This window comes from Mycteria americana, chromosome 10, assembly GCF_035582795.1.
Source record: "Mycteria americana isolate JAX WOST 10 ecotype Jacksonville Zoo and Gardens chromosome 10, USCA_MyAme_1.0, whole genome shotgun sequence".
Lineage (NCBI taxonomy): Eukaryota > Metazoa > Chordata > Aves > Ciconiiformes > Ciconiidae > Mycteria > Mycteria americana.
In genome coordinates, this window is record NC_134374.1 from 26333630 (window position 1) to 26348784 (window position 15155).

General features: G+C 49.8%; 1 protein-coding gene and 1 long non-coding RNA gene across 3 annotated transcripts; one reads left to right on the forward strand and one right to left on the reverse strand.

Moving 5' to 3' along the window:
* Positions 1-1235: 1235 nt before the first annotated feature.
* Positions 1236-9363, forward strand: LOC142415035 (uncharacterized). The gene is made up of 4 exons (XR_012777276.1): positions 1236-1368; positions 3039-3742; positions 4709-9112; positions 9310-9363. It is a non-coding gene; the product is annotated as an uncharacterized LOC142415035 (long non-coding RNA).
* LOC142415034 (G-protein coupled receptor 83-like) lies at positions 3616-11725 on the reverse strand. 2 transcript variants are annotated; one of them, XR_012777275.1, is made up of 5 exons: positions 10778-11725; positions 8912-9037; positions 6593-6726; positions 4786-6064; positions 3616-3739 (listed from the first exon to the last, which is right to left on the reverse strand). XR_012777275.1 is itself a non-coding variant. In XM_075512978.1 (4 exons), the coding sequence occupies exons 1-4, from the start codon at positions 11153-11155 to the stop codon at positions 5440-5442; spliced, it is 1263 nt and encodes a 420-aa protein (XP_075369093.1). In that variant the 5' UTR covers positions 11156-11725; the 3' UTR covers positions 4758-5439. The 2 variants fall into 2 exon arrangements, 1 of the variants encoding a protein (XP_075369093.1); XM_075512978.1 differs by lacking the exon at positions 3616-3739 and having other exon boundaries at positions 4758-6064.
* Positions 11726-15155: the final 3430 nt, after the last annotated feature.

The following is a 15155-nucleotide window of genomic DNA, read 5'->3' on the forward strand; positions in this document are numbered from 1 at the left end:
GGATGGCAGCCATTGCTTTCAGCATGAAACAAAGACATTTGCTTCTTTCCCTGCTGCGCCAGCGTAGTCCGAGCGGGGCAGTGGGAGGCGTGGGAAAGCCGCTCCCCTCGCTCTCTGCCCAGCGCAGGCGTGGGCGGCGTGGGCGGCGTGGGCCGCAGGACCCTGGGAGCGGGTGCTCTGCCCGCGCTCACGCTCAGCTCCTTGTGTGTCCGGCGTCCTCTGCGCTGGGTGGCGTGGGGCGGAGGGGGAGGCGGGCTGTGCTGCTCTGTGTCTCCTGGGCACCCTCCTACGCGTGAGTTGCGTGAACCCTTTCTAAAAGGGTTTCGCACCAAAGTCATACAGAAAGGATCTTTACTCTGCCTGAACCACTTCTAGTACAAACGACTGGACAAAACGCCTCGGCTGTGATACTGTGTGGTCCTTAGCCTCATCGCTGGGTGTCCATATTCACATCACTGTATTCAGTGACTTAAAATATTTACGCGTATCAGACTCCTTGCAAGAAAGGGAGTCTTCTGACCCTTCTGGAGCTTCACGGAGCTGATCAGAGGTGGTTAAATGATTCGCAGCTGCAGGTTCATTATTCTGGTTGTAAAGTGTCTTCAAAAGGAGAGCTATAAGAAACAGCTCTTCAGAGATGACAATAAAATGTTCTTTTCTTTTGGTATGGTCACCTAATTTCAACACTTTGAACACTAAAGGCTTACTTTAATGTAGATGTAGGGCGCTTTATACTTGGCATATTGCTTTTTTTCAGTAGGTGTGGAGCTGGGAATTGGTGTAGCAACTTCAGTAACCGGGCTGCCCGTCTGAGACTTTGGTATCGTCCTTCCAGCTTTGCTCAAAGAGACCAGGTCGTGCACGATCACACCGCGTGTGTTGTTACCAAGCAGTTACTCCCAAACAAATACGGCTCCATTAACCAGTTTCAAAGAAGTGTGACAGAGATGTAGCAGCCTCAGCGGTGCCCGTTTCCTACCCTATTTGCTTGGTGGCAGGTGAGGGAGAGAGCGAGGTCCCCAGCGAGGGGAAGGGGACCCATGAGATGGCTGAGGATCCCGGCAGGAGCACTTGGGAGAAGTGCACAAGAAATCGGGCTGTGCTTCCGCTCACGGAAGCGTTTATTGGAGAATAAGAGTTGAATTCAAGTTAGATGTGCCCATGCTCCTGTCCAGATTGAGGCACCCAGGCGAGGAGAAGTGCTGCTGAGACCACCTGTTTGCTGCATGGAGCTGCAATGAAACGCATGGGAACGAAAGGGCATTTATACTAGGCACACGTCCACGGCTGACTCCTCATCGGGGTAATCACAGCTCTGCTTTCTACAAAGGGCTTTTCACGCTGAAAGATGTCAAAACACATGCAGACGTAAGTTTCGGTCATGGTTTTGAGACTGTCAGGAGCAGCAGTCTATGCTTTCCTGCTAATCCTCGTGCATGTAATCAAGAGGGGATAGCTCCCTTCCAAAACTTTAAAGTTAATTCTGTTTTTTCCAATAAAACCCCCAGGAGAGAGAGGGTCCTAAACCAGGTATTTTATTTGGCTGTTATCGGCCCCCAAAAAACGTTGGTGAATCGAATCTTGTTGTATTACAACCATACGGAAATTTTAACAGAGCTCATATTAAAGCGAGAGCATCCAGCGGGAGGTTGCACATAACGGTGGCGAAGTTTGCCAGACTTTTAAAAAACCATAAGCTTTTGACAACGACCTCAAGGAAATACTATTTCTTTGAGGCAGCTCAGCATTGCCAGGCTGCAGATCCTTACTGCAGAGAGCGCTGCTCGCGTAAGGGTTAGCGTAGGATGTGCCGTTAGGAAACCAGTGTCAGCTTTCCATCTGGGAGCAAACCGTCCCTCCGAGAAGCCTTGCCAGGCGAGGGACGCCTCTGCACGCCCGCCGCCGTCACGCGGGCAGCCTGTGGGCTAGGCCTTGGGGTGCAGCGTGCGTCCCTGCGTGCAAAGGCTGAAGGAAGCCAGAGCCGGCTTGCTGGCCTGCGAAAAAGACGGGTAGCAAGAACAGACTCTGTTCGCTTTGTTCCAGAGTAATGAGTTCTAGCAGTTCTCTGGGAGCGCGTTGGGATATACGTGCAAACTGCGTTATTTAACGTCATTGATTTTTTTCCAACGTAAAAAGGAGGACATTTGAATGAGAGGATGTTTCATTAAATTACTCACCCTAACAATGTTGTATTTGGGTTGGTGGTTTGTTTGTTTTTTTAAGAGGAGGCATTTTGTTTATAGAAACCTCCAGACAGTTACATTATGGAAATGCCATTTGCAGTGCTATGCATTCCAAGCTTTCCAGACAGTAAAAACCCCAGCTTAGTAGTAATATCAGGCTTATGCTGTTATTTACTTGTAACATAAAATGAAAGACACAGATGTCTGCCTCCCCTGTGCCAGCTCCATTCACATCTCCACTTACGCTTCTCTATTGGGGTAAACAAAACAAAGGCTCACATGCGAAAGCCCACGGGAGGAAGTCTGTTAAACACATTTCTTGTAGGTGAATCAGAGAAGTCGTCTCCGTCTTGGGTGCTTGTTCTCTGAAGAGACTTTTCTAATTCCGTTTCCTCCCCTAAGCGCATCCTTCTGCAGAGTAATTCCTGCAGACGTGCGGTAGGGACGAGCGACCGCCGCTTGTAAGAGGGGAGCATTCACTTGCCGCGCTAGCATCGGACGTGCCGCTGTGCTTTGCGGCGTCTCAAGCCGTGTGAGGTCTCTGCTCCTCGTCTGGTGTGCTTCTGTCCTCTCCCCGTCCCACAATTGTCTTCGGAAGAAGCAAGATTTGTGTTACCCTTCTCTTTCCTCAGCTTCACAGTTTCTTTTTGAGATGCAAATACATTCTCGGGTCACACGTCAACATTTTTGTACCTATCAAAGCACCTTGATTTCCAAATTCAAATAGGCTTTCACTCAGATTTGCAGCTGTAGCAAACTGCCAGTCTCCAGTGGAAATGCCAACCGGTAGAAGTGTAATTAGTATTATTTTGCATAGGAGGGATGAAACTAATTTTTCTTTCACTGTCTTTTGAGGCTAAATCCTTCACAATCACGAAGGCCGAGCCAGCACTGAATGGACACAAATAAGGAAACTGGTTATTCTTTCCGAGGAAGAGAAAAATGCAACTTTGGTGAATTTTCACAGCCATTAGTTCGAAGCTGGCCACACGCTCCCACTTGATAGTCTCGCTGCTGATCCAAATCCAGCTCTGAAATGCCGGGGCTGGCTCCCACCACGACCCGTCAGACCAGCAGCTGCCAGCGCCGGCTGTCCCGGCACCGCAGGCCGCTTGCCCACGAGCCGAGGAATCTCAGCTATTTCGTGACGTAGGGAGAGCCCCTGCTCAAAACAGGATAAACGCTGCGGAAAGCACTCGCTCACCACCAAGAGCAGCAGGAATGCAAGTATCAGTATTTGAGGCAATTGCTGTGGCACGTTATCAGATGCTCAGTTTTATTGAGCGGGGGAGTGTATAAAGGTTTACAAATGAACCCTTTTATCTAGTGCCAACTTCTCCTGTCTCCTGCCTTTTGGTTTTAAAAACTGCAGCTCTGTTCCCAGCACTTACAGTTCACCTCACGCAAAGCAGGGTGCCCTGTGCAGCGGCGGCAGCGGCGGCCACGCAGTCACGGCTGCTGCCCGGCGGGTGAGCTCCAGGACAGCGACCGGCTGGCGCGCCGGGGAAGGGCTGCCAGTCTGACAGCGAAGCCACCGAGGACACAGATCTTGAGGGCTGGTAAAAAATAAAGTATTATTGAAACGGAAAATAATTTAGACTTTACTCTAAAGAAATGTCAGTTAACAATGTTAAAACAGGGCAATATACAGTTTTCTTAGGAAATATAATGGTGTGAGACATCCTTGAGGGAAAGCCTAGAGGCTATAGCACAGCCCTACACGTATCAGCAGAACAGGTACCTACCGGCCAACACCCCTCTCGTCTCCATATACGGCCTGGCAAGGCGATTCAGACTTCACCACCTCCGAGTGCTCGCATGCTGTTTCTGTTCTTAACCATGAAGGTTTTCATGGCATAGGTAAAGAGCTGTACTTGTGCAGCATATTTGTGTGGACCTTACAGCCCTTACGTGAGTCTGCCGTCCACCCTCCCTCGCACACGGAGCGATACCGCCCGTTTGCTTGCCTACAGCGAGCCTGCGCTCCCAGTGCTCGAGAAACTGGTCACAGCCCAGTTGCCATCCCTGGCCTGCCAACTGACCACCCCTGATTTGGAAGGGGAGGGAGGGAGGTTGGTCTCTGAAGTCCACAGTCCCCGAGGGCCTCCTCCGAATGTACCCAACGGGCCGTTGTCATCCAGCCTGGGGAGCTGCCCTGAGCTCAACCAGCTTAACTTGGCTGGCACCGGTGGACGTGACTGTCATGCTATTAGACCCAAACTGGTGTCTCCACTGGTACAAGCTCCATAAAATGATTTTGACTGTCAACGTTGGACTTCCAATTTAGTATCTCCTATGTAGATAATAGAAATACATCAAAAAAGAAGCGTGGTGGAAAGTGCAAAAATGAAAAATTCCTCTGGAACCATTTCTATTTATTGGGTGGCTGGTGGTATTCGGTGAGTGGGCATTAGTTTAGCCCTTAGCAAAATGAGGGGTGGTATACGTTTTAAAAAAGGGTTGGTTCCTCAGCTAGCTAGCGCTTGAGAATGAGCTCACTTGCATAATTTCTTTCTTGACCACAGATTGCAGCATAAGCAGTGTTTTAAGGTGACCACTAGTAATCCTTACAGAACAAAACAAGCCACTGAAAGAAGAACACCTGCAAAAATGGAGTGAGGTTTTGCTGTCCTGCTTCTAAGCTGTGCTCCCGTTGTGATTTTTGCGACACCTCCCCCTCCACCGGCAGGCGCGGCCGTCTGCGGTGCTGGAAGGAGCGCGCCTGGGTCGCAGCGAGGCGGACGGGCAAAGCTGCGGCATTTCCGTAACAGCAGAGTAAGCGGCTGAGATGGGCTGGGTATGCATATGAGAATGGCTATCAATGTTATTGTCTTGAACAACTTACAAATAAATTAAAAGAAGGAATTAATACAGTGTTTCTATACGCATAAACAGCGATCTACTTTAAAACAGAGTGCATGCGTTGGCATGTGTATAATCAGCGTAGGTTCCCTTATTTGCTTAGGCTATGAAAGATTTTGTGTGCTGTTAAAGAAATCTCTTCATTTTTGCCGACTGTTCCGATGAAAAATTCACTCGACACCCCTCCTTCTGGAGCCCACGTGTGGGCAGTCCATCCCCCGAGGTTTTTGAAAACCTGACTGGACAAGGTCCTGAACAACCCAATCAAACGTTGAAGTTAGCTTGCTGTGGGCAGAAGGTTGGACTAGATGGCCTCCAGCAGTCCTTTCCAACTCAATTTTTCCTGTGATTCTGCAGTTACAACATGATGCTGCCTGGCCATCAGATTAAGGGTTTAGCTTTCTGCCACAACTGGGTGAACACTGGATATGTCTGTCTTTGCAGAGTTCCTCTGGGAGGACGCCTTCACCTTCTGGCAGGCGCTGCCTCTTTTATAATGGCAGTTCTCAACCCAGGCATGCCTGAAAGGGGGGGAGATGGACTGCAGAGCATGACTCTGGGCTGCGCTCCTTCGCCGGCACACACACAGCAAGGACTTCAACTCAGATCTGAAGCTCTCATTCAGCCAACAGTAAATGAAGGGGTTGTAGCAAGTGCTGCTCATGGCAAACCAGTGAAAAGCAAAGTACAGAGCATTGCTACTGTGGATGGCCCTACAGGAGATCAACACCACGTAGCAGTTCAGGGGGAACCAGCATACGGCAAACACGATCACCACCACCATCAGCATCTTCAGCGTCATCTTCTTTTTCCGTTGATGGGCATAGTATTGCTCCATGGTGAGATCCCCGATGGCATTTCTCAGCCAGAGCTTCTTGGCCACCATGGTATACGTGACGGAGATCACAAGCAAGGGCAGGACATACAACAGAACAAAAGTAGTCAAGTCCAAATACTTCCAGAAAAGGTCAGCAGGAGGAGGGAAGCTGGGGAGGCAGACCATTCGTATTGTTCTGTTCCTGAAGATCAAAGGGAGAAAGAACTGTCAATTCCACTGCCAGAGGCACACAACACCTGGAGGACAAACATCTCAGACGTTCTTACAAGTTTCAGTAAAGGTACAGACAGCAGAAGTCATTCGGTAACGTGGACAAGTGCCACTTTCAATGGAAAATTTTGCTTTAAGTTTGACCTTTGGCCCCAGTGAAGATACTTTAAACACATCCCCAGGAAAAGAAAAAAATAATCCATATTGACATCTGTGCCCTCTAATGATGAAGAGCACCTCTCTTCTGTGCCGGCCTCCAATTACAGGGCTGAATCTCTGAGCCAAAATCAACTAACAAACACGCCGGGAAGCAATTCCATTGATTTCCATTGTCCTTTTGTGCGAAACACACCGCCCAGTCAAAGAGAAGGAAGACGTCTCTGCTTCACCGCACTTTCTTTTTTAATAACACAGATGGAGAGACGTGTGCCTTAGAATCTGTGGGACTTTGATTAAACTGCATATGTCATATTAAAAAAGCACTGTGTAAATGTCTTACCCGATATAAAATCTTGTCAAAGTCTGATAAATGGCATGAGGCAGTGAGAAGCAGCTGGCCATAACCCAGATGATAATGATGCAAATCCCTCCTTTCACCATGGACATGCGCGGCTTGAGAGGGTGCATGATAACCTGCAGAGCACAACCAACCCCGAGAATTTACAACGTCCTCAATTAATAAAAACCAGCTGCAAGCTTTAGAAGAAAAGAATGCATCTTTGCTTCATCCACGTCCAGGAGCCAGCATTTCACGCTGATCACTGAGTAAGAAGCAAACAGCGTGTGTGCGTTCCAGGACAGCGAGGAATACTCAGCGTGGACATTAAGTGTGGCACAAGCTGAAAGCCAAGCGGCTGTTCTGGCTTGTGCTGTAGGGAGTGCAAAAAGTCTCCTAATTACTACAGACAAGGTCTCCAATACGGATGGCAGCCACGGCGCTCGCAACATTTGGCATCTGGTGGACTTGCAAGACAGAGTGACAAGATGCCTGAGAACCACGGCTGAATGTAATCTTTGGCCAACATAGCACTAACAGACGTGAAGGCTGGTCCCTTCTGTAGTCACAGTTTACCCCGTGCAGTGCTGGCTACAGCATGGAGTCGTCCAGGTGGGTTTGCTGCTAAGGAGGGCTACTTTATCCGACAACGACTTGGTCACTCTTGCAGCCTCACGCTGCAGCAGCTCTGCATCCCCCCGGCGTTAAAAGGCAGAAAGGAGAGCCTCCTTCTGCAGGACTTTGGAGAGCGTGAGGGCTGGACAATGCCAGGAGCTGTGCAAGTATTGAGGGCTACTGCTGGCCCAGCGCCCTGAGCAGAGAAACACGCTCAGTGTCACCCGTCAGCTTGGGTGACATCAGCTTCAGCGATCATGATGGTTAGATATCTGTCGAGCTACGTGCGCTACGGATGATTATATTAGGCGATGAAACAATAATTAAAAATAGACCTATCATGTCATCCAAATGATCTCTTGGCTGATGAAGCCTTTGGTATTTTATGCACGTCTTTTCTAGTCTCATTATAAATATCTACTTAATTGAGCTTCTACAGCTCCCCTGGAGCATATGTCTGCTCCGGTACCTCTCAGGACTAGCAATATTTTTAGAGGCAAGTGTTGATTTCTCTGTGCTCAGTGACATCTCCTGATTGCTATTTTTATCTCCTTGGGCCATACTAGCTAGTTCCAGTTCTGAGGAACCTGCTCCACTGAACTTCAGGGCAGGTATTGTGATTGCCCTGAATTAAACAAACACTTCTGGGTACCTAGCCATGCTTTGCAATCAACCCAGAATCTACTGATTAAAACGAATCATTATCAAAATGCTTGGCTTTCAGGAGCTGCAATGTTGCACATAGAATGGGCGGACTACCACATTTTGCTTTTTTTACCACAAAAAAAGTTTGCTTTTTGTGGTAAAAACCCACAGAAACGGGTGATGTATACTCTGGCAGTCACTGTAATTTTCTGACACCAGATGGAGCACATCCCAGACGATCAGAGTGGAATCGTTATCGTTTTGAACTTAATCTAGCCACGTCATTTATCATGTGAAATTGCTTTTCAGTAACAACTGTTTCTGTGTCTCCAGCACTGCAAGAAATGTACACAGCCTGCCCGAGAGCGGCCCTTGTAGGATCTGCTCTGCCAGTGCATAGCATTTATCAGCTTAAGCAAAATCACAAACCGTATTACACTTCAAGGAAAGCCTTCGGTCTGCACTCATTGTGAGGTTTTCCTGGTTGGTATTCGCCAAAAAAGTATCGGGGCGGGGGGAGGAGAGGAGAATTTCTCACCTTGAACTGGAAGTGCTAACACACTTCTCACTACTTCCAGTCTCAGGCATCCCAAAATAACGGGGCAAGCCTAAAAATTGTGAGACTCTTCATAAATAAAGGCTGAGAAAGCGCATCGGCTTGCTGGTGTTTGACCTTCGGAATATATTCCCGCCATGCTTCCAGGGCCGTACGGCACCGAGTGGCTGAGGGGGAGGGAGCCCTGGAGACCACCCAGTCCAGCTGCCCGTGCAAAGCAGGGCCAGGCAGAGCAGGCTGCCCAGGACCGCTGCCGGCTGCCATCTGACCGTCTCCGAGGACAGAGACTCCACAGCCTCTCTGGGCAGCCTGTTCCAGAGCTGGATCACCCTCGCTGTAAAAAAATGTGGTGGTTTTGCCCACTGCCATGAAAGCTAGAGTTCTCCCTTCCGTTCCTTGATTCCCCAGACAACGCAGGTTTCCCGGTGCTGGGATTAGAAGAGGAAAAACCTATGTATTTAGCACCTTATTTTCTAGCAAACATAGGGGTGATGTATATTGCATACCTGATGCCGATCCAGAGCGATGGCAGCAAGGGTCAGCACGGACACATGAACGGAGCAGTACTGAACAAACCGGCTGATGTGGCACATCAGCTTCCCAAAAACCCAGGTACTGCTTACAAACCGCACCTGAAGACCAGGAAAAACTGGATTCAAACAGTGTGCATTATCTGAAGAGCAGCAAATAGGCTTCTCCGGAGCATGGTGAGGAAGAAATGCTGTAATATTTTTTCTATTACTATAATAATACAAACTAATAAACTAATATAATTTTCTATTACTATTATATAATTATATGATATTATATAATATAAAAATTATATATCATATATATTATATTATATGCTTGTTTCTATTGCTATAATAACATAAACTAATAAAAGTTTCCTTACGCTTTCTAGATGCATTATACTCAGTTTTTCTGAGGAAACAGAGACTATGCAAGAGGCTTTGAAACAGAGGTGAGATTTATTCTACTGCACAAACAAATCCGCCCGAGGAGCGCTCTGTGTGTTTGGGTGTGCACGTGTACATGTGTACATGTAACGTGGTCCTTCTAGAAAATGTAAAGAAATCTTAGCTCAGCTCCTTGATGAGGCTCTGTAGGGAAAAACAGTCGCTTGCCTCCTTAACAACAGTCGCGCGTCTGTCATCGTTCAAACATTTGAATTTGTGGATGCTGAAAGCTGCAGGGGTTCCAAGCTTAGCGAGATAAATTCATGGAAGGAAAAATCATTGCGGGCATTGAACTGGCGAGGTAACACGTCTGCGTTAGGGACTGCCCGCCTGTGGAGCAGCCCTGCCTACCTGCCCCGTGGGGCCGGCAGCTTCCAGCCACGCTCCGAAACAGAGCGCGGAGCTGGGAGGCAGGGTGCAGCCCGCACGCTGATCCCCAAGCCCAGCTCTCCTCTTGCCGCGTCGCATGCGACGCAGCAGCAGCAGCAATGTCAGGGCTGCCAATTCACTTACACAAACCGAGAGGAAAATTTGACCCTCCAGTTGAAAGAGCAACTCACGCTCGGCAAGCCGGGCTGCCTGCCCCGCTGCACTGACCTCTGCGGGTGCGGGAGCCCTCTCCGCCTGGGCGCGAGCCCAGCCGCTCTTGGGCAGGGGAGGGAGGCGGGGGGGTTAAAGCCTCCCCGAGACGGCAGCGGCAAGCGCAGCACGGCATTTCTTACGAGTTCCCAGAGAGATGTTAGTTGTTGTGGCTTTTCTGCAGGGGAAATTATTCCAAATAACGGTTGTTGTCACGCTCCCTTGTTATTCCTGACTGCGCAATATTTATTCCAAATTAATGTAACTCACTCTGGAAGCAGATTAATTTGAAATAAAGCACATTTCTTACAAAACTTCTGTCCACACAGAAAATTAGTCAAGGCTAGCTAATCTGTTTGCAATTAATTTAATAAGTTCCCCATAGAGACAACTCTAGTAGTAATGACTCTGTCACTGAAACTGTAGCAATTTGCTGTTCCTTTGAAGTTGATGCAAAGCTGTTTCCTGAGAGAGATGACAGTTATTTAATTACGTGTGCCTAATGTGTGGCTGTTGTGCAAACACCTAAGAGGGCATACCCTTTCCCTGAACAGATTAAGGGATGCGAATCCCATCAGAGCAAGGCAGAGGAATCCCACCGAAGAAACAGCATCGATTTAAGAAAAGGTGAATTCAAAGCGGTAATTCGGGAACTGCTTTTGGAAGGCAGAAGAACACTATGGACAGTGCACGACTGCAGCTGGTCCAGGAGGCAAAGGGAGAGGGGGGAGAGCCGAAAAGAAACTCTGCGTATGAGCCTGTTACCGGCCCACTCGATACACGTACACACAGCTCTGACAGACACACAGACACCAGCAAAACACAGATGCTCACCAGTGTGAAGGGAGTGTTCAAAATGGTGATCATCACATCGGCAACGGCCAGGTTGACGATGAAGAGGCTGGTGGCAGAGTGCATCCTTTTGTTCTTGATCACCACGTGGCACACCAGGACGTTGCCGAAGAGCGAGATGCAGATGATCACGGAGTAGGCTACTATCAGCAGCGCCTTCACCGTCCGGCTCTGGGACTCGCCCTCATACTTGGTCCCGCTGTCAAAGTCCCCCAGGTCCTCCAGGTCCAAATCGCTGTGGAAGAAGGATTGGTTAGGGAAGCCGTACAGCGCAGAGAAGAAGTTGGTCGTGTTGTGATTCTCCGCTCTCCAGAAGGGCTTGGAGATGTACTGCAGAGGGAACCACGCGTGCCTGCTCATGGCTTGGGAAGCAAAGCTCCGGCGCTGCCCGTGTCCCCAGGCAGGCTGCGCGGCCCTCTCTGCCCTCCTTCCCGGCAGCTCAGGTGCTACCGTCAGCGGCTGCAGGAGGAAACACACACGCTCGCATTTTAAAAATCTGCCCCGTGGTTGCAAACTACATAAAAGAGTTGATAAATGGGTCCTTCTTCCTGGGCCGATTACACGTGAGCTTTGCTCCGGGGACTCTCCAGCTGCTGTTCGTTTTCGGTCCCAGACGTCCTATATACAGGAGCTGATTCAGATGCTGAAATACCAGAGATCCCCAAACACTTTCTTTCTGCACTAGGAAGAAATCCTCGTGAACGTTTCCTTTTGGGCACTGTTCTGCTTCTCGCCCACAACTTCCCCTTGGAAATCCGCTTTACTGGTTTTCCACATGGTCCTTCCTCCCTCAGGTCTTCGTTTCCCAGGAGTTTTCAGGGCTCCTCAGAATCAAAAGAGCAAGGGCAGCCTTTCCCTTTTCTTTCCATCCTCAAAGTGTCTCTGAGCAATACACTGAAGCAGCTTTGCTCAGAGACTGAGTGGTCCCCGCTTTCCCTGTGCTATCTACAGCCTGCCGGCTGACACACGGCATACGCAATAGCCAATAGTGTATCTCTGCCCAGTCTACCCTGAGGTGCGTTGCAGCCCCACGCATCCACGGTGGGAGAGCCCGACACGTGCCGAGCAGCACAATACAGAGAGGGGGGATGTGCCCTCATCCTCCCTGCCTCCTCTCTCCTCCTCCTCCTTTCTGGGTACCCAGCACAACAGCTACACGGGGTGAAGCATCTTTACTAACGTGCAGCATCTTCCTTTCTCTCCGTTCCAGAATTTTAGCAGACGGAGAACATCCGAGGATTTCTGCCTCCAGAGAGCTCCCAGCTTTGTGCCTGGCACTGTCCCCGCCTCGCTCTCCCCTGGCGCAGAGGACCGTAAAAAGCGAAATGCAACCTGAAAACGAGGACGGAAGTTTCAGGGTGCTGCTGGGTGTCCAGGGAGACTCCTGCCACAGCTCAGCCCTCCGTGCACCGAGCCAGGAGGGGGGGAGAACAGGAACAAACAGCAGGAACATGGGTGGAAATCCCTTCTCTTCTCCTTCCCTTCCTTTGCAGACACAGCCGTTCGCAGAGCAGCCTCCGGCTCCACGCTCAGAAGCTCAGACCCCAAGAGCCGTTCTGTGCTGCCCTCCTGCAGCGAGCCCCGCGCCCGGGGGGAGGCTGGCGGCACCGGGCCGCGAGCGGGCACAAGCGGCTGAGCGGGGAGCAGGTAGGCTTCCACGCGGGACTGGAGACGAAAGTCAACTTCTCCTCGTTTTTGACAGGCTCGGCAGCCCAGCATTCATTTGGCAGCACAGAACGTCTTGTGCCATAAGCGTGTTTGTCACGCGTGTCTTCGGAGACGTGCCCAGGCTTCTCCGCCCTTCCTCAGCATCCCCAGACCCCTTTTTTCTCCTGGCCCGCGGCCGGCCCATACCTGCGCCCTGCCCGTGCCCTGAGCCAGGCACGCGGCTGGTCGGGGCACGAACCGGCAAACGGGCGGCTTCATCTTTTTCTTCATAGTTTCTGTTGTGTAAGGATACTAACCAACTTCGTCAGGATTTTATTTGGAGGATGGTAAATCACGGATACATCGCTTACAGCTGTAAAGGTGGAGGGCTGCGGCACGCATGAGATCAGAAGCAGGGCTCTCGCTACCAAAAGAGAAATGGCAACCATTTCCCTGCACGCCTCTTCGGGAGACGCAGGCTGTCAGAAATCGCTGCTGACGGCTTGGTGGTGAATGCCACCGCATACATATGTGTATATATACGTACACGCACACATGCCCTGTCTGACAGGCGTGGCAGGCGGGGGCCGGGGCCGGGGCCGGGGCCGGTCGCACTCGCCGCAGCCTCGGCGTGGCTGGGAGCCCGCGCTGACCGGCTCCGGGGTGCCTCTCCGTTACAGAGCGGCGTTACAGAGGCTGCGGAAACGCGCAGGGCTTCACCCTCGAGCTCCTTCGCCGTGCGGTTGCGAGACCCGCTCGCTTGCCAGCGTTGCCTTTCGTTTCTTTGTCAGGCAGCAGAAGGGCGGCTTGGCAGACCGGCATTCAGATGCACGCGCATAAACCCGGCCGTTGTGAAACGCCTGGTGTGCCCAAGGCACGCGCTTCTCGTGCTACAGTGTTCTCTGCAGGACTGATTTATTCTGTCACAGGTTCAAACACTTAAGCAATCACATGCTGCTTTGCTGCAGTTATTATCCACTTACAAACATTCTGAGCTGCTTCTAGCAGACTTCAGTGTTCATCACGCATCGTAACTCAACGTTTGTACTGGCTCCTCTAAGTCAAGCAGAGAAAGCAAGGGAGAAATACATTTTTTCAAACACATCCGTTTGAATTGCGCAGAGGCAACCTTTGTTTCTATAGAAGATTTTTGGCTTTCTCACTTTGACACCGAGTCAAAAATTTTTGGAACTTTTCATAAGATTATTTAGCATTTTCATTTTTGGTGCTTTTTTGTGTCAAAAAGAAATCTCAAAGTGCTGAAATTTCAATTGAGGTGAAGATTCATTTTCTGAATAGATCTAATGGAGACTAAGCATTGAGGAGGGCCAAAGAAATCAGAGCTGTGCTATAAAAATTCAGATCCTTGTTTGGTCGGTAGTCTAGCAAGTCTAAATACCACAGAATCAAAGCACTGACATTAAAAAAATTAAATACATACATTTGATTGGAGTCTGACAGGTAAAATAAGGAAAGGTCTGAACTTCTCAGTTACAATTTTCCAACACTATCACCAGATGCCAGTCACACGGCTCGCGGTGCCAGCATACGTCATCGGACTCGATTCCTGTCCCCGCTTTTGTGATCTACCTGGGAGCTGACGTCTGCATTTTTAAAATATAAACTCGCATCTCAGCAGCGCAGCTCACCGGTCCGTTAGGAGAGTAGCTGGGTCTGGGTCTGTAAGCTCTTAGGGATTTCGTCCCACTCGGGAACATTAAAACACCAGGGTATGAACATTTTCACAGGTCGTTGCCACTGTTCGTTTTTAGACGGTGTTTCACTTGCTCTTCGCCTTTCTCGCCGAGTGAAGCAAAAACACTGAGAAATACTGAGAATACAAGGCCATTACATTAAACATTTTCCTAATGCAAAAGTTCCCATCACACTCCAAAGGTGCATTTTTCGGCTTCTTGTCTGCGTCTCTGCCGTCATTCCCCGAGCTCCGTCGCTGGTGCCGAGCACGGGCTCCCACGCCGGCGGGGAAAGGCTGCGAGAGCAGCTCGAGAAAAAGCTGCTGCTCGAAGCTGCTCCCGCTTTTGAGCCGTTTCTGCTTCAGAACACACAACAGCGATCCGCAGAGCGATCCGCAGAGCGATCGACCCGCAGAGGAGCCGGCCGTGCCTCCGAGAGCGTCCTCCGTCCTCCCAGGCAAGGGTCCCCAGGGGACCGTGCCGCAGGGAGGAGGGAGCGCACAAACGACGGCAAAACCTAAACCAAGGCCTTCTGGTGCAAAAAACAAGGTCTTCTGGTGCAAAGTCTCCAGAAGTCTGGAGACTTCTGGCTTGAAAAAGAAAATGTCTCTGCTTTGCCATTCAGAGTTGAAGGCAGCTGGAGTAGATGGGACGTTTCAGTGCTTGAGCCTCGTGCAGAGGGAGAAAATTCGCCAGCTAAACCTCCCAAGTCTGAATGACGGAAAATTCATTCAATGTGCCTGCTGCATCAGGCAGCTTTTTGAAAGATTCCTGTTCCCTGGAGAAGCTAATAGCTTACACTTTTCTGTTTTAAATATAGGTTTGATAAATAACAGAAAGAATGAGAGCTATATACCAACCCCTAGATTTTTTTCGCTCACTCAAAAGGTGTGAGTCTTATAAATAAGACTTTGGACAGTCCTTGAAAACCATGGTCTGGGAACTTTTTTTATATTTGCTTTAACGCACTGAGGACGCTGTATTCCTCTTCATTTGCAATGACTAGTACTGCTTTTGTG